The 19,864-nt window shown below is 37.3% G+C and overlaps 1 protein-coding gene across 3 annotated transcripts in view; it reads left to right on the plus strand.

Moving 5' to 3' along the window:
- The window catches only part of LOC118272463 (calcium-transporting ATPase type 2C member 1), a 60,875-nt gene extending 41,857 nt beyond the window's left edge, over nucleotides 1-19,018 (plus strand). For all 3 annotated transcript variants that reach the window (XM_050693530.1, XM_050693529.1, XM_050693531.1), the window contains exons 5-18: nucleotides 2,665-2,923; nucleotides 3,383-3,620; nucleotides 3,947-4,078; nucleotides 4,761-4,927; nucleotides 8,112-8,257; nucleotides 8,524-8,726; nucleotides 9,129-9,308; nucleotides 9,627-9,724; nucleotides 9,964-10,051; nucleotides 10,311-10,440; nucleotides 10,878-11,047; nucleotides 11,528-11,691; nucleotides 12,371-12,608; nucleotides 12,947-19,018. In XM_050693530.1, coding sequence (XP_050549487.1) covers nucleotides 2,665-2,923; nucleotides 3,383-3,620; nucleotides 3,947-4,078; nucleotides 4,761-4,927; nucleotides 8,112-8,257; nucleotides 8,524-8,726; nucleotides 9,129-9,308; nucleotides 9,627-9,724; nucleotides 9,964-10,051; nucleotides 10,311-10,440; nucleotides 10,878-11,047; nucleotides 11,528-11,691; nucleotides 12,371-12,608; nucleotides 12,947-13,083 — 2,350 coding nt within the window. In that variant the 3' untranslated portion in view covers nucleotides 13,084-19,018. The remainder of the gene's footprint in view (nucleotides 1-2,664; nucleotides 2,924-3,382; nucleotides 3,621-3,946; nucleotides 4,079-4,760; nucleotides 4,928-8,111; nucleotides 8,258-8,523; nucleotides 8,727-9,128; nucleotides 9,309-9,626; nucleotides 9,725-9,963; nucleotides 10,052-10,310; nucleotides 10,441-10,877; nucleotides 11,048-11,527; nucleotides 11,692-12,370; nucleotides 12,609-12,946) is intronic.
- The last annotated feature ends 846 nt before the right edge of the window (nucleotides 19,019-19,864 follow it).

A 19,864-nucleotide genomic window follows, 5' to 3' on the forward strand; every position in this document is an offset into this window, starting at 1 on the left:
AGCACGTCTGCCCATAAGCAACCTATTCACTCGGGCTTTGAAGACACCCAGGTTATACCCATCAGGAAACACAGACTCCGGCAAGGAGTTCCACTCCCTAGCCGTTCGCACAAGGAAGCTTGAAGCGAAGCGCTTCGTGCGTGTGGGTGGGATATCCACCATGAAACGTGGTGTTTTTTTTTGATAGGGGGAAAATCATCCAATGACTTCTCTCGCCTTAAGAGGGAGTGTCAGACTCTTACTGACTAAAAACCACCCCGTTCCTACACCTGCTTTTCAAGCCGGAGCCCCGGTAAACCCGCTAGGTAGTCCGCAGCTCTGGACGTCTTGATACATACTCTCGAATCTTTCTTCTGATGTAAAAATGGTAGATTATTTATGAGTCTTCCAGAAGAGAAGGTGTGTTATTTGAAGTATAGAAGACATCTTTCAGACTATTTAAAAGATTTTCGACTAGTTTTGCCTTTTATGTAATCGGATACTACGAGTACAATTCCGTGTATTTCGTCTTCTGTTAGAACAATACTAATGAATGACTGACAAGTCTAGCTCTGCCTACCCGTTAAAGAATAGCTTGTTGGTTTGTTATGACCTATGTTTTTCTGCTCTGTAATAACCAAGCGCTACAAAATAACCGCAATTTGAAAGGGCTTGTAATTACAGCCTCCTAATCAGCTGCTATTCAGTCGACGTAACTAAGGTAACCGTGTACCGACTCCGATCTGTTTCTTTGTGAATTTCTTTATTTAATGGATTGTCAACATGCACAACCTCGGAATTAAACATAAATCTTTTTGCTCTCCAATCGTGCTGGCGACCAATACGAAACCGTCAATTTTTTTGTTTTCGTGTGGATTTATATCTTCCGACGTCTTCCCCAACTTGGGCGAGGCTAGAGGGAGTGTCAGACTCTTACTGACTAAAAACCACCACGTTCCTACCCCTGCTTTTCAAGCCGGAGCCCTGATAACCCGCTAGGCAGTCCGCAGCTCCGGGAGATGGTCAAATCTTACCGTTTAATTTTGTCTTGACTTCTATTCTTTGACTACGCAGCCGAAGCCGTGTGTCACAACTTGTATACTATAAAAAAGGATGCTCAGCTTTCATATAGTTATTAGCTTGAACTTCAGATATTGGATGACGCACTCGTTTCATTTTTAGCAATTGACGAGATTACTAGGCGCTTCATTAATTAATGTCTGTTGATAACTGAGCTCTTGATCATAACGTCTATTTCTTTGATTGAACTTAATTATGTCATTGTTATTTATTTATTAACTTTCTCCTCTCTTTATTATTATTTTTATGTGGTATTACTATTACGTTGTTGGTTTTGTTACCAATGTGTGTAGAGTTATTGAGGTTTGTCTACTATAGTTTCTTAGCATTAGCTTTTTTGAGTTATTATTGGTTTTCAATAGTTTCGTACCACTTTTTCATGAAATTAACCATATTTATGTTTGTCATTGTTTGTAGAGGAACATTACATTTCATCAGTATCATCATATCAGCCATAAGACGTCTAGTGCTGAACATAGGCCTCCCCAATGACTTCCAGATAGGCTGGTTGGAAGCGACCTGCATCCAGCGGCATTACAATTAGAATTTTCTCACTCAAAAGCACATTGAAACGCATTCTATAGCTGTTTAGTACCTACACAACGTAATTTCAAACTTTAGAATAGCCAGATTACTTGGTACATATTCCAAAAACGTTATAAAATGACGATATTATACTGTAAAAACAAGTATAAAGCTCGAAGCTCGTAACAGCAACTCATTGTAATGTATTGACCTTATAATTGGCAATAAATTGACGCCCTGTATATGACGTCAATCGCGTTACGATAACAACTCTCCGATGTTGTAACTGCCTGTGAATGATCTGTAACAATATAACATTACGCCTACGTTTACCTCAAAGTAGAGGTGAGCAAATTTATTCTATCAGGTTAGGGGGCTTACTTTTGAATCCAATTCCGATCGATCGACATTGATATTGTGAAATTTCGTACTCTTGAGCCGCAACACTAGCGCCCATTGCATCCGTATTGCAAGGATATTGGACTTAATGGTATTGAGCTTTATATTCCGTAATCTGAATGCTTTTTTTTTTTTTTTTTTTAAAAGCGTTGCCCCACACTAGGATTTTCTCCTGTGTCATGGGTGCGTTTACAAACATACAAGTTCACATACACATCACACCCAGACCCGAAACAACAATTTGTGGATCACACAAAGAGTTGCTCCGTGCGGGAATCGAACCCGCTACCCGTTGCGCGGCAGCCAGTTGCCCAGCCACCGCACCAACCGTGCAGTCAATACCTAGGTTGGGGTTGTATAATAGTTAGTTTTGACATTGAATAATTATTGAGATATTTATTCTTTTGAAATTGCAATGACATTGGGAATAGTTTCAATTCTGCTGTAATAAGTGCTGCTGCTTAGTCTCTGCTGAATAATTCCTTAGTCGGCTCTTGTGCCTTGGTCACATTACGCTAGTATTTTACTCCAGTAGCGAAATACATAGTTGCTCTCTCTCGCTTCTGTCCCAAAATCGAACCGAAATGTACCTGCGGGAAGAATAGCGGCGTGCCAAACGAGTTCTATCTACTCTGCCTATGTTCGTTTCACCAAATAATTTAAGACTTTCCTTGTCAACAGTCTCCGAGAAGGCAGCCTAGAACACTTCTTAGCGCGGAACCTGGTGCCTGGAGACATAGTCCACCTCAATGTCGGTGACCGAGTGCCGGCCGATCTCAGGCTCTTCGACTCCACAGACCTGGCCATCGACGAGTCCTCGTTCACTGGGGAGACGGAACCGGCTGTCAAAAGCGTGTTGCCCAATAAAGCCGCTGCAGGGAGGGTGAACAAGGATAACATTGCGTTCATGGGCACCCTTGTGAGGTGTGGTAATGCTAAGGTAAGTGTTTGGATAGGTTTTTGGAGATATTTTATGGTGTTAAGAGTTTTTAAAGTATTTTTAATGATTTTAATATAGGGACATTCTTTTTGCAAAATCTTCGAGTTCTTTACTCATAGTACAAGCTTGTCTTTCGTTGAAAGATATTGAAACGATACCGCGTCCAGCGCTCTGATTGACCAGCTCCAATAAATTAAAGAATTAGAGCGCCGAACGCCGTCTAGTTTCGATCTCGTTCAACGAAAAACATACTCGTACTAAGCTCTATTAGTTTTTTTGGTGTATGACTTGACTGGCATACTATTGCAGTAATGCTGTTTTAACAATTGACCTTTGTTTAAAAAGAATAATCCTAGTCATTATCAAAGTCTTAAGACCCAATGCATAAGTTTGTTTTACTTTTCTCGTGAGAGTTGTACCTCTATTTATGAGACATAACTCACCATATTTTTCTATCAGGGTATTGTAGTAAGCACAGGCGAGCGATCAGAATTCGGAGACATCTTCCGTATGATGCAAGCTGAGGAGGCTCCAAAGACTCCATTGCAGAAGTCCATGGATACCCTGGGCGCTCAGCTGTCCATGTATTCCTTCTGCATCATCGGCTTCATCATGGTGACTGGATGGCTCCAAGGAAAGGCTCTTCAGGAGATGTTCACCATCAGCGTCAGTTTGGCAGTCGCTGCTATTCCTGAAGGTATGTATGTGGATAGCTGAAGTTTGCTTGGTCTAATAGAAGTTGAACTTTGGATGTAGCTTGGAAATGTTCAGAATGAATTTTTCGATATGACTTGATACGTCTAATAAAGTGCATTTAATTCAAGAGCAGAATACTGTAATATTGCTTCGATTACGAATGAACGTCTAATTTTTATTAGTTATTGCTAAAGTCTGCCTGGAAAATTAATTGGCATTTCAAGATTGATCCGATTTACCTTTTCACCCAAAGTTTGGATTGGTTGAATTTGAACAGATTTTTTTTAACTATTCTTTATGGCGATTATTTTCTACTTCTTTCTCCAGGTCTGCCAATCGTGGTGACGGTGACGTTGGCTCTGGGCGTGATGCGCATGGCCAAGAGGAATGCCATCGTGAAGAAACTGCCCACTGTCGAGACTCTTGGTTGTGTAAATGTTATCTGCAGTGATAAGACCGGTGAGTTACCCACATTTTTTATGACAGAAATGCCTTAGGCAGTTGTCCCACCAACGGCGGGTAAACGACTAACTATCGGCTATTTTCTCGCTCAAGAAACGTACAATAGATATACTTTCCGTATGAAAAAAAGAGATGCATATACAAACAGTTGATCGCTGACTGTTCACACTGCCGGCGAGCACTCGCTTCACTAGTTAAACATTGGAAATAAATCTTAAATATCGGAACTACGCACTCGCTCCCTAATTCGCTAACTCGTTTCTAGTTCTAGCTTTACTCGTTACTCGTTAATCGTTGCCGGTGAGACAAGTGCCTTAGTAAGAGGTTACTCGTACAGGGTATATTATTCAGACTAGCTTCTGCCCGCGGGAATAAAAAGTAGCCTATGTGCTATTCCAGGCTTTAATCTTTCCCTGTTCCAAACGTTGAATTGGATCGTTAAATTCCTCAATCTTGCTAGTTCTTCTCCATTCGAAGCTACACTTTGGAACGAGCACCTAGCTTCACTGACAGACAGACTGATGGACGATTGAATTTAATGTTTCAAAAGTGCCTAATTTAGGATTAATTGAAATAAATGCTTTGACTTTGACGTTGACTATCCCTGTTCCAAACGTCCAATTTATTATTTGAATGGCTGTTATTGCATTATTACATTTTGATTTTTTTTCTTCTACAGGAACCCTAACTAAGAACGAGATGACAGTGACCACAATATCGACGTCTGGCGGCCATATTGCGCAAGTCACGGGCACTGGGTACAATGCGTGTGGAGATATAGAGTTGAGGGCGTATAAGGGACGGGATTTGGACGTAGCTCGGATGGCTGTCAATACAATGCTGGAGGTAATGTAAAGGAATTAATTTTATGGCCGATTCGAAACCATAATCTCTGGAAAAACCTATAGTGAAAAATCAATCTTAATCCAAAGATTTTAAGTGCATTTTTGATTGAGATCGGCTTTTCATTTCGGTCGATAGTCTAGAAAAATTCACGATGTCGAATCGTAAGCGTGTCGTTGCGACATTCGATGATTATAAGCGGCTTAATTTTTCCTTTAAACATCTTCATATCCTAAATTTACGCGTTGTTATAACGAAGCTATGTGCAATTCATGTGTGACAACGCAAAAATCTTCGTAAATGTTATTTCTTTCTATTAAGGCGCTGTGCATAGTCAAAATAGGATTGATTTAACAGTGTTTTTGCCCAATGTTTACATGCTAGAGCAACAAAAAAAATATATGCTAATCTTGATCATTTTTATAAATGGACCATCTTCTTCAAAACACGTTTTCTATAAATTTTCTCGATAGAAAAAAATCATAAACTAACCATTTAAATTGAAATTCTAGCCATTGTAACTATATTATTTATGAACATATCTTAATAAAATTAATAACAGTGACGTAATTTAAAATAATAAAAGGATCTGCCGCATTTATTTATCGATTGAAATGAGATATTTGTAAGAATTAATATAATTCATGATAAATAACTCAGAACGAATCGAACAAAATGTCGTCCGATCATGACATCTATTCGTTTCTCTTTCATTTCTACGCGGACCGGCAGTGACCGCTGAGGCGCGCTGCTTGGTGGACCTATGTCAGTTTGTGTCAATCGCCGCTCAGAAAATAATCATTCACTAACATATCTTTTTGCTGTTTGTAATATTTTATTTTGTAATTAGCATTTTCTAAGTTGGGTTGTCAGTATATTTTTTTGTACGAAATCGATTTGAATTATAAGTTGTGTAAATACAATTAATTTTTTCTTATACTATTACCGCGTAGCATGGTGCAGATGACACATTCAGTAACGTTCCGTATCATTCTTAAAAGGAGAAGGGGACTTTCGGGCCCAGCAGTTAACTAGTTGAAATGTATATTAAAAAAACCGTCATATTTTTCTAAGGGAAATCACAAAATATGGTACCTTGTTTCTATCTAGGAAGCGAGAAAACTTAAATTAAGTTGTGTATTAATGTATGTAAAATAATGTATGTATAACGTACTCTTTGATTTAAACTTCTTAAAAACACTTCTGTCTGACTTCAGTCAGTCACCGATTGACAGATGACACTTTCCCTATACTTATTATACTCTTTGGATGACACTCGTTCGTTGTGTTTCGTTCTAAGTGCGCACGTATTTTCCATGTTTTATTGTTTAACCCCACGACCTCGGCTTTATAAAGGACTTTTGACGGATCTTGAATCTATAAATTACCTGACTCTCTATTTTGGACAACTGCAACAAGCCTATCAATCGAATATTGACGACATAGATCGCTGTGTAAATTGTACGATTGCGACTGGTCGCTGTAACTCTATTGGCAGAAGAGTCTTGGAAGATGAGGCGACTTTATCAGTTATTCGTCAGTGGCGTGCATCTCAGCCTGTATAATATGGTATCTCAGTTGGGAAAGATACCAAGAAAATATACGTACCCCGAACCCCTTCACAATTCTAAGATGACATTCTCCTAATTATTCAAGATGATTAATACATATTTTATACTAATATTGGTGTTTTATTTATATATCCTCCTGTCCCTTTTTTAATTTTTAAAAGGTTAGTGCCTACCTACTGCTTCTAAGGGCCTATGCACACCACGTTTTTTAAACGCGCCGGGGCCGCGCATTTGTATCGATACAAACGACAACAAACTGCTCTGTAGGAGAAAAACGCACCGTCGACGCGTGTTTGTAGCGATACAGTCGCGATGCAAACGCGCGTGTGTAGCGATACAGACACGCGTGTGTAGCAATGCAAACGAACCTGCGCTTGGTACAGGCTCAGCAGTTGTTTCTATCTATCTTTCTATCTATCATCACTGACAGGACTATTGTAGCCAATAAACCTGATATAGTGGTGATAGATCGGCAAGCGCGCCACACGATGATAATCGATATCACCATTCCTCATGACGAGAACCTCGTGAAAGCTGAAAAAGATAAACAAATAAAATATCTTGACTTGGCTCACGAGGTTGTCGACATGTGGAGTGTGGATTCGGCTATCATTGTGCCGATAGTCGTGTCGGCCAACGGATTAATACCCAACAGCCTCGACAATCACCTTAGGAGGCTGGGGTTGGGCGGATGGATCAAGCTGGGCCTGATGCAGAAGGCAGTACTTCTCGAAACGGCACGTATTGTGAGAAGGTTTCTGTCTCTGGAGCCCTAACCACCGGTAGCTTGGACCATGCTCCCGCTACTGGTCGGCTCCTATTTTTATATTTTTAAATATTATTTTATTTTGTATGTTGTAGTATTTAAAAATGTAAATTTAGATAATTTTAAATAAATGTAGATAAGAAATTAATGAGAATTCAATGTACGCTGCGAGTATCGATAGCGATAAAAAAGATCTTTCTAATGTCCATCCCTAATCATGTGGTACTGAGAGACGTCAACGTCATACAGGCAACTGTCACTAGCGCAAAAACTATAGTAGTAGTAAGTTTATGTAAATTATTGTTCGATTTCGGTTTTAGTCATAAAAAAAAAACAAAATAAAAAAATAAATAAAAATGTATACAACATAATATTGAAAAAATAAGAAAACAAAAACTAATACGAGTAATGAGATTCGATCTTAAGGATCACGGAACGCGATTCTAGACAGCAACGCATTGGGCCAATCGTCCATGAAACTATGGAAGCGAAATTACGCTCCTAAATAAAATGGAATACGCGTATCAATGACATTAGCGCGGTGCACCCCTCAGTACACGAGACCCACTTCACCTGCTTCACCCCCTCAAATACATAAAAGTCGTCTATTCACCGCGCCTTAACTAAAGAAACTTTTCATGTTCCAGTTTTGACTTAAAATCCCTCAGTGATTTTAGCAATAGATTTTCAATTAATATACGCCTTGAAAGTTATAAGTTGAAAAGTCCTTGAAAGTTATCAATTTTATTTTATTCAACCAACGAACTTTGATCTTTTGAAGAAGTTTCAAGATTGTTCAAGTTGAAAATTTCTCTTAAAGTTGAGTTTTCATTTTATGTTGTCTTTATAGGTGGGTGTGCTGTGTAATAATGCGACGATTCGCGACGATACTTTGTACGGGCAGCCGACAGAGGGCGCGCTACTCGCTGTTGCGCTTAAGAACGGAATGCGTGACGTCCGGGATGATCATACGAGGTTGCACGAGATTCCGTTCAGGTAATGTAATAAAACTAATGAACTAGAACAGATTAACGTATGTATGTATATGTGAATATTTCCTTATTTCGAGTGAGTGAAATTTAGCGCATCTTTCCGCGTCTTTGCGCAACTTTGCGCACTTTAGCGCATAATAAGTTTCTATGAAAAACGTTGAGATTACAAAATCATTCTCTCACAGATTTTTATAACTGTATACACATTTCAGTAACATACGGTTAATCATCAATTTGAACAAACATCCTCATCCTAATCTTATTTTACAGTTCCGAAACAAAAATGATGGTAGTAAAATGCGCTCCCAAGTTCGGAGACGCTAAGTTAAAAGAGGAGGTGTTTGTAAAGGGCGCCATTGAGAAGGTGTTGCCGCTCTGTACCCAGTACATCGATAGCAGCGGCAACTACGCGCCGATGACTAAGGAGAAACAAAACGACTTCCTCGGGGAAGCCTACAATATTGCTAGGATGGGTAAGTTCTTTTGTAATATGTACTTTGTTATTTATTAAGTTTTGGTCACATCTATTGAGGTCTTTATAGTACTTTACTTGATAATGTGTGTAATTGAAATTAATAATTGATCTCAATATGAAATCTTTGAATATAGATCGATTTTTTACATTGGTAGTATTCCGTCAGAAATTAAGAGAGTTAGTTATCTATAGATTTTTAATTAAGATTAGTTTCTTCAGCCGTTAGTGATTATGGTCTTAAAAGTATTTCATCATTTCTAGCGCTCCAGTAGAAATGAATATGAGTCCCGGAGTGCTTTGTGACCTGGAATTAAATAAACTGGAACTCTTTCTTGATATAGTATTTTTTCGTTTCTATTTATTTATGTTTTTATAGCTGTTGTCATGTTCGTCCCCGCAGGTCTCCGTATAATCGCCCTGTGCCGCGGGCCCCGCATGGAGTCGCTGACGTACACGGGGGTGTGCGGGGTGTGCGACCCCCCGCGGGAGGGGGTGCGGGAGGCGGTGGCGACCCTGGCGCGCGCCTCCGTCGACGTCAAGATGGTCACCGGGGACGCACGGCCCACTGCACTCGCTGTCGGTACGGCTACACTCTATTGCTTTCTTATAAACGTGGATTTGGTGTAGCTTGATGTGCTATTGATGTGTGTGTACTGGTCTAAAGTGAATAAAAGATTGATCACACTATGTGTTACTAAAATAGTTATTCAACTTGTATTAACGAGAACGATGCTTCGACACGAATCATCTTAACCGAAATTATTGCGAAAAAATCTAAGTATTATTTCAATGTGTTAGTAAAGTTACTAGATGCACAATTTTTAGTAGCCAAAATGGAGTTAGTTATTTTATCGGCAGAAGTGTTTTATATCCATCTAAACACCATATTAATTTCCAGCTCAAATGGTCGGTCTGGATGTATTACACTCTCAGTCATTGGCCGGAGATCAGCTCGACGCCATGTCTGATGAGGAACTGGATAGGATGATCGACACTGTAAGTTATCTATACGATCATTCTAACGCCCGAATACTCAAATGCTACTCAATTTTAAGTTGTACTTAAATATCGTACTATCTCTGTCATTTTATAAAGAATTGATAGCGACAGAACTACATTTGAGAGCGTCTTAAAATTGAGTAGCGTTTGAGTATTCGGGCATAAGTATTTTGTTTGTTTAATAGACATCTGTGATTTTAAACCTTATGTATTTAATGTGAACATTTTATTTACAGGTTAGCGTTTTCTACAGAGTAACACCGAAGCATAAGTTGGCTATTGTGAAGTCACTGCAGCGAGTGGGCAACATTGTGGGCATGACAGGTAATTCATACACTCAGAGTAAAGACATAATAATATACACATTGATGCGCAATTTGTGCACGTTTGCGCAACTCATGAACATTTTGCGCAACTCATGCCCATTTAGCGCAAGTCATGATTATTTAGCGCAACTCATGAACATTTTGCGCAACATTTTGAGCAACCCATAGACATTTTGCGCATCTTATGCACTTTTTGCGCAACTTGCGAACTGTTTTACGGAACTTACTATAAAGATGTTCAATGTTTATGTTACCAGGTGACGGTGTTAACGACGGTGTGGCTTTAAAACGCGCCGACATCGGTATCGCGATGGGTCGCAATGGTACCGACGTCTGCAAGGAAGCTGCCGACATGATACTTGTCGATGACGACTTTGGAACTATCATGTAAGTCGATAATATTTAAATAATTATGTTATTATAATTTACCTAACACTGACTACTTAAAACTCACTGACTTATTGAGCAGGTTGTGACTAGTATCTAATACACATAAGTTATCTCTAGTCACATAGTCGTTTCTTATTATATTTTAATTATAAACTTTCTCCTTTATGTGTAAGGATAGGGCATGAAATTATTTGTTGGTAATCTGTTAATTAATACGTGACTAAGATTTTAAGGTTAACCAAAAATACATCATCATCATCATCATCATCAGCCTATAGCAGTCCACTGCTGGACATAGGCCTCCCCAATTGTTCGCCACTTTGCTCTATCACTAGCGAAAATACAAAAATAACATAGTCGCCTTTTTTTAGGTATTTTTTGTATTTGAAAATATATGGTTGATCTTGATAAACTGACATAATTTTTATTTACAGCTCGGCCATAGAAGAAGGAAAGTGCATCTTCTACAACATCCGCAACTTCGTCCGCTTCCAACTGTCAACATCTATCGCGGCTCTGTCTCTCATCGCGCTCGCTACTCTCATGGGTATACCAAACCCGCTGAATGCCATGCAGATTCTATGGATCAATATTATTATGGACGGTAAGTAGATATGCATTTGTACATTATGAGAGCCGTCTGGTGATAGCACGTATGTGAGTAAAACTCATTAATTGGCAGGGCGAACCTTTTAATTCCGTAAGTGTTTACTTCTTGACTTAGCAACGACCAAGATTAAAAGGTTTTGTTTCTGACTTAGATCTTTAATCGAACAGTCTGTGAGGGTCTATTATTGGACTATGGCCTTTCTACATAAGAGGGGTTCACTATACTCTTCACGTTTGGTAAGCGTGCTGTATATTGCAGTTTAAAAGGATAAGGGTTATCAGAGACTGCTATTCTCAGTTCCTGTTAAATATTTATTTCCTTTATTCGACGCTCGCGGCGAGTAGTCTGGTGCAAAGAGTATTTTACTTTGCTAAAAGGATATATATGGCAGTCCTTGCGTATTCTCAGTAACGTCAATAAAAACACATTAATATCAATAGTTAACAAATGATATATAACCATGCTCCCCCGCAGGTCCCCCGGCGCAGTCCCTGGGCGTGGAGCCGGTGGACCACTCGGTGCTCCGGCGCCGGCCGCGGGACACGTCGCGCCGCATCATCTCCCGCGCACTGCTGCTCAACGTACTGCTGGCCGCCGCCATCATCATCGCCGGCACGCTCTGGGTCTTCAACCGGGAGGTACGTCATAACAACTCGGTTTAACGATTCTTCTTAGGTCTTACAATATCTAATTTCTCTTACTCTACCCGCCATAATATACAATGTGATAGGGGTGGGACTTCTAACCCGTTAAAAAATACCGTTACCGAAAAAAAACACTATTTTTTTAATATTTTCAATTAGGGGTTCAACGCCGCATATTTTTTTTTGTCGATAAAATTAGATGTAGTACTCAGCCTTAACGGGTTAGAAGTCTCACCCCTATCACATTGTATAATCTCTCTTCCTCTTTTCCCATTGTATGTCGGAACGCAGATCTACGCGAGATGTGGTTTCTATCATGTCTCATACCGGCAAGAGGACTGACTGACTCCTTCCCCCGTCAATCTTTATCTCCACTTCTATCAATCACCTTTCTTCTCCCGATCTCCTTCATTCGAAACCCTCTCTGCGTGTGTTACCTTTCACCCCATACCCAATTACTCCTTCTTTAACCCTTTCCAGCCTCTATATCTTTGTATTCTTATTTATTAATTTTCCTTACCTCTCATTCTGCTTTTCACTCACTCTCCCATCACGTTCCTATCTTTACTTCCACACACTGTAATTTTATATCCACTCTCTGATCCTTTCAACCTATTCCCTTATGCTTATCTATTCTTCATTTCACATAATCATACAAAATATTTGTTTCCAGATGTCGGACTCCCGCATAACTCCCCGCGACACGACGATGACGTTCACCTGCTTCGTTCTATTCGACATGTTCAACGCGCTCTCGTGTCGGTCCCAGACCAAGTCTGTGTTCGAAGTGGGACTGTTCTCCAACAAGATGTTCCTGGTGGCGGTGTCGCTCAGTCTCGTGGGACAGATGTTGGTTATATACTTCCCACCGCTGCAGAACGTTTTCCAAACTGAAGCGCTAACTGGACATGGTATGTTATGTTTTGGGGTTATTATACTTAATTTGTTTTCTCGTGGTTTGATTTTTAAAGATGTTAAATATTGTGGATAAAATCGGACAGTGACTTTAGGTGTAATAAAAAAATTATTATAACTTGTTTATTCCAATCACTTCTTTAATGTTTCGTTGCTAAATGGATTAAACTATATTGCCCCATGCTCATTAGCACACTCTACTGATGACAAAGATTGGAATATTGTTTTCTGTATTTGTTTTTGTTGCATATAAAACAAAAATTTTATCTCGATTTTTTGTCTTACGCTTACATTGTGAGAGTTTGTAATTAAAACCTTCTTAATTTATTTCCAGATTTAATATTCCTGGTAAGTCTAACGTCAAGCGTGTTCATAGTGAGCGAAATTAAGAAGCTGATTGAGCGAAGCCTGAAGAAGCGCGCTGCAGGTAAGTTCACGGGCAAGTCCCGGGACGCCATGGACTTTGTATGACACAAGGCGCAGTAAGTGGCCCGACCGCTCGACCAAACACATTGGGACTTATAAACTTTCAAAATTTGAGTGTCGCGGGAGTGAGTGAGTCGCGGGAGAGTGAGAATGAGATTGAGATTGAGTCTCAAACTCCACCCTTCTCCATATACGACGGAAAAATCGATATTCCTATGAGTTTTTAGAAATTACCGCAGTATTTTTGTGTGAGGTTGTTGATAATTAGTTTGTTTCTTAAGTAAGTGTATATTTTCGAACGGTGTTTTTTTATGCGTGACACGAATTCGATATTTTTTGGTTCATTTTTTATGTTGAAACGTGTCTGTCGTATATGGGTGTGCTATGTACGTTGATGTTGTAGTAAGATAGTTTGTATGTAGACAATTGGAGCATTCTAACATTGCAGAGTGATCCACTAAGTTATGTTTATAGAATGTTGTTATTATATTATCAAATCTCATTAGATCGTTTAAATAGTGATAAGATATTCTGCAATGTTAGGGTCGTTTAGTAAAGAGGAATATCTCTTTAATTATGCATTTAAAATTATGACATTTTGACATGGAAATGAACAATAGTTATGTAATCAATATGACAGTGTTAATACCATTATGATATCTTGGAATTATTCAAAAGAATATGTTCTATAACCTTTTAAAATGTGTGAAAAGGTTTTAATTGATGAAATCTTGAACCACAACTCGTGTCGACAAAAGCATTCCTTTATATAATACTAAGGCTGAGATGAAGCCCAAAATTTTGCTCTAATACAAAATCTAGATTTTGCGCTATATCTGGTGGCGCCACTGTCGTTTTAAGTCATGTTCAAATGTATTAACGCAATTTTATAGACCAATCAATTAAAATGGTCGTGACACTTATTTGCTACAGTGGCGCCGCCATGCGAACATCGTTATTTCATTTATTCTATGTAAAAGATCTCAGCCTTAATATGAATTATATTAGTATTGCTAGATGGTAGCACCAGTGACTATATTATGACTTATTTTAATATTTATTCCTTCATTATGAATTTACACGTTACCGTCAATATACCAGTTCTTGTGACCTCTCACTGTATGAAACGTCTTAATAATGGTAGGCCAGGTAATAGTGGACGTTTAAAGTCTTATGTTAACCTGGTACTAAGTGAAAGAAAAAAGCTACATTTTAGGACAGTATTTAAATTTAAATATCCAGTGTTAAAAAAATATGAAACTATGACTCTATAATATCGAATAGTGCCATTTTTCTCTTCAATCACACATAATAGTGAATCGATATATTCAAGGGACGGTAACGTATCAACTTCTCAAAAATATCGATAAAATTTAGAGGTGTACCGCACTTCTGTTATGAAAGTATGTCGTTTTAAAAATATATGAATTAATATTTATTTCTCTCAATGTTATATTTAGGCAATCGGTGTTGCAAGCTCGCTTGAATATTTTAGAAGTTTTTTTAGCTTCAATAGTGAATAAAATTATGATATTAGATGTTCTTGCGTAATTTAGGCTGGGTTTGGCTACAAGCAACAAGATAGAGGTGCGAACTATTTTATCGAATAGAACACTTAAAATATTGGTATTTAACTCGCAGTGTTGCCATTTAAAAACATTTTTCTAACTAGCAAACCCAGCTAGAAATTCAGTGTCTATAACATAAGTAATTATGTATTAAATAAAATATAAATATAACGGGTATATTCATGTCATGTTAGAGAGGGATAGCGCTATATAACTCGTATATATCTATCTCGTTCATCTAGTATGGTAGTCACACAAATTGTTTTAGCTTATCGCTATGTGAATAGCACCAAAAAGCAGCTTGAATCGCTTCTCATCGCTTTAGGAAATCTTAATTTATTGAGAAAATATTTTAAACGTAACATTTTAATTGAATATATTATTTAATATAGAATGGCTTATAAACAAAATCACGATTTAATCAAGTGATTTTGGGCTGTATTGTCTTGAGAATAAGGTGTATAGATAAATCGTTCATGCAAAATTATATTTTCACTCAACATCATCTCTATGCCTATGGCATAAAATTCACAATTGCTTGAATAAATTGTAAACGGATTTGTAGAGGCTAATGTTACTTCAAATGTATAAAGTAAGTCAATATAAATGTTGGCACTTAAAAAAATTAAAAAAATGTATTAGAGTTTGTGGACCATAGATATTGAATTATCTAAAGAAAATGATATTAAATAATATCTATGCGAAATCATCATATAAGCGTGTGACGCATAGTTTCAAAAAAATGTTTGGGCATCAACATTTCATTCTGTATAAAATCTAGGTAGAGAAACCCAAAGGGGAAATAAAATTAAAATACCTAAAAAAAACATTTTATGTAGTGACAAAATGTAATTTAAAATTAATGATATCTAAAGTATACTTGTTAAATACTATGTCTATCTCACATATAAAACATGCAACGCGCAACGTTACATGCAACATCCTTCATGTTGCAGCGTGAATTTCAGACTGTATCAAGACCTGAATTAGAACGAAAATGCTTTGAACACGAGTCTAGAATTCTAGGCTTCTTTTTCATGAGTAAATACTGAAAATTTCAGTGTTTAAATCTGTAAAAAATACCTAAAACGCGTTGTGTGTAGGAGTTATTAAAATACTCCTTTTTTAAAAATAACTACTAACGGTCTAAATTTTAACCCATTAATTGTCAAAAGAAACATATAGGTTTTGTCTTTAAATGTGTTTCTTTATTTGTAATTTAGAATACAGTGTCTACCCTTAACTATTAGGCGTTCCCAAATTGGCAGAGTAACCAAGAATGGGTTAACAAAATTGTGGTAAAAATTATATAATAAACCCTATAATATTACTCGATGTAATCTGTTAGCTGTAATATAGCTTAAAACAGCTTATTTTAGCGAGAAAAAAATGAATATTATTCTTATTAATGAACCTAATCAAATTAATATAAAAACTATATTATTCTTATTATAATGTCGTATATATGATGTCCTATTCAATCAAATCTTATGTACGTACGTCGATCGGAATTTTAATCTTATGTCTTTTATGGGAAAATTAACTTTGAGTGCGTATAATAAGATCTATTTTACCTTGGCAGACGATACAACTATACGTTTTGTAGGTTTATCTGGCTATCTAATGATTGCCTGATCGTCCCCATTCAAACGATCTTTAGCCTCAAGTAATAATAAGTACTTCAAATCCAGTCGTTATTTCTTAAAATCAAGATGTTTTCTTACTTAAAGGACATGAGATTAAAATTCTAGTCGTACAGTATGTTCCCTTGAAACAATTTAGTTTTGGGAGTGAGTGTCGGCTGTGATAATCAATAATATGGCCCCGGATGATATTACAAGGTTTTTATTGTATTTAAATCCCGTTATTTTTGTCTACAATGTCAATAGTAAAACTTGGTGAGATCAGATTCACTGATAAACTCCAACTTTTGGCAATTATCAACCGAAAAAAAAAACAAAAAAATAATATAATAACTATCGTGAGACATACTATACATCGCGAAAAGATCTATTAGTTTCGAGTCACAGAGGGACTCTTAATCATGAAAAATGTTACTATAGAGGCTAATTTGAAAAATATCAAATAAAAATACAGATAGTACAAGAATACTATCTATGGATCGACTAACGTTAATGAAAAAATCAGTGACAAATATTTTGTAAAGAGATCGGTTATTATTATTAGCCGTAAAAGTGTGACATTTTGCAGTCTATCTGATCTCACTCATTAATAATGTCCCCTTTATTTTAGTACTTGGTTTGACAACGGCCGAAAATTCTACACATTACAGTAGAATTTAGGTCTTAATTTATTGATTTTAACAATACAATTGGGAGTAACGAAATTTAACCAATGGATGTACCACAAGTACTCCTCTGGCTATCCCTTTTCGGAGAATTACAGGCAAGTTTTGTTCTTTAAATGTGCAGTACCTGACGATAGATATTGCGCATCGATTTTTAGAAAGAGACAATCGACCAAGGTGTCACGTGTACCGATAATGATGGTGAGTCATTGTAAAAAGCTATATACAAATAAACTGTAATGTCTCTTTGATATTAAGGTCGTGAAATCGTGTGCAATATTTATCGCTAGGTACTGTAATTAGTAAATCTCATTTGTTTGGTCTAATAAGGTGCTTGGAAGACTGTACGAGAGTTGGTGGCGCTATGTATTATAATCTGACTACAATTATTTTGTCCATTTGTCTATATAATGTCTTCTAGAAACGGATTTGTATGTGTATTTCATGAAAATCAGAGAAACATGCCAATGTCAACATAGAAGAACTAGTGTTGTCAACGGTCTGTAGAAAGATATATCGATATATTGTATCGATATTTGTATTTACTGTATCGAAACAATAATTTCAACGTAGATTATTTCTAGTGGATCCGTTTCTAGTATATGAAGTTTTTTAAAACGATTGTTTTTATTGCACTAGGAGAACAACGTAACGTCACAGATGTCATAATATTTGTTAGTCAAATGTAATTCCTTTTATCTATTAGTTAAATTATGAAATCGTATCAAAACTTCTGCTTTTAAGTATTTATGATCTTCGACGCGACTTTTGAACGACTTGCCATTATTAATTTTATTATATTATTAAGTACATACAATTTTGTTGATGTTGTAATATTATGTGAATTAATTGACAGTTGTCGTGCGATTGTCGTATATTTTTTATAATTCTGTTTTTATTATCTCCCTCATAGGAATAATTTTGTAATTAACACCAGATATTTTTAAGTAATCATTGAATATTCGTGTCGAGTAGTTCAAAAGACGTGAGTTTGAATGAAATGGAAGTGATAGGATGTAATGTTTCTATGTGATCCCGAGTCATATCTGTAAGTTTGTGTCTCTGCGACTTATATTATCTTCTAGCTATCGTTGTACTATCGCAGGAGCACCATCTAGCGAATATCGACATTTTATTGTATTAATCAAAAGTCGATTTATGAATATCGATATCGGTATTCGCTAGACGTGTCCCCTCACTATTATTAAGATATTTGATGTTTTTAAACTACCTACAAGTAAATGTTAAGTAGGGATTGACTCTCTGTAGTAATTTAAGGCACTTAGGGCATTTTGAAATGACGTAGGAGGTTACAAATTTTAATGTATTTGAAATTATAACAAAAAAATTAAAATAAAAAATATTTAATGTAATATCAATTAATTGATCAAAGTATTTGTAGTCTTTTATAAGGTTGGGTGGGGTTGTAACCGTTGTGGGAGTAACAAGAGATAAAAATAAACATAAGTCTATGTCAATAATTGTTAATGGCATTTGGCTGTTGTGATGGCAATATACATCTTTTGTCATTCGCGCCATCTCTTAAACATTTGTCATAACTAAATACCATAATGAAGAATAACATCAACCTATTAAATAAATCGGTTAAAACTAGTATGAGAAAAAAACACAACGGTCACAATCCCACCCAATATTTTGTATTCTAAATACATTTTCTCAAACTGTTTTCACCTCTTTGTAAAATAGTGAAATTGTGGATTAAACCAGTTCTGTATAGCTACAGTTATAATAAATTGGTGGTCGCATTGTTTAGTAATGATTAACTAATGGACTTATAGTTTAATTTAACCAGGATTACTTGCAAAGAATTTGGTTTAAGTTGCTAACTTCCTCGTTGGAAGGCAATTTAAGAGAAATGTACCTTGGGCTGTATTCCTAAGGTTGATGTTTCAATGCACAAATACCAATTCGTTTTGTTCTACCGATCTTTGCGCATGATCTAAGCTACTTGTTGACATTTCTAAACAGTGTGACCAGCCCTCAAAATGATAGTCAAATACGTTAATGTTTCGTATAGCGAAGAATTCTATTATCTTAGCTGTGCAGACATGTACACCGTGCAAATAAAATAGTTCCAAATGTGTTTGCTGTTTTTATTTTATTCCTACTCACCCACCAGTTTGAGACTAACTTAAGCACGTATTTTCACATTTACTTAGAATCTTTCTCTTATCCACAGTTTAACACTTACTCGCCGATTCACCCTTATATACTTAGGGCCAACTCACACCGAAAGAGCGGCGAAGGGCAGCGAAGCGGAGCGCAGTTTCAGTGTCATGAGAATTTTAACTTAATTTTTATTATTATAAATACTATTATCGCATGAGAAACTCGAACGAGGCGCGCGGATGCCCGCGGAGCCGCAGGAATTCCGGCGAATTCCATAAACGGAGCCGTGCGCCTGCGCGAGCATTCTCGGGAATTCCCGAGAATGCTCGAGCAGTCACGAGCGGCCGCTGCAATATCCCGCCCCTCGCAATAATAATTATTTATATGTGCAATAATAATTAAATCCAAAATACTCATTTTCACTGCATAAACACAAGTTTCCTCGAGTTTTATTGAAAGTGAACTGCGCATAGAACGACCCGTGAATTCATCGCGTGCGGGCTCGAGATGGCGCGCGGTGTCCCGCGACTTCTCGCGCATTCCAGCGACTTCTCGAGCAGTCACGGGAATCCTCGCGCCTTCTCCACCGAGCGGGTCGCTGCGCTCCGCTGCCCTTCGCCGCTCTTTCGGTGTGAGTTGGCCCTTATACCCAAATGTTCTCACGCTTACCCGCACTCTCAAAATTTTGAGAGTGTCTGTCTCTCCTGTCTATCCACATTTTCTCACTGTCTCATACTTATCCAGAGTCTCCCAATTACCCTAATTTACTCATACTTACACAGATTCACCAGACATTCCCATAATGTTAGATAGGCCACAT

Source organism: Spodoptera frugiperda, chromosome 4 (genome assembly GCF_023101765.2).
Source record: "Spodoptera frugiperda isolate SF20-4 chromosome 4, AGI-APGP_CSIRO_Sfru_2.0, whole genome shotgun sequence".
Lineage (NCBI taxonomy): Eukaryota > Metazoa > Arthropoda > Insecta > Lepidoptera > Noctuidae > Spodoptera > Spodoptera frugiperda.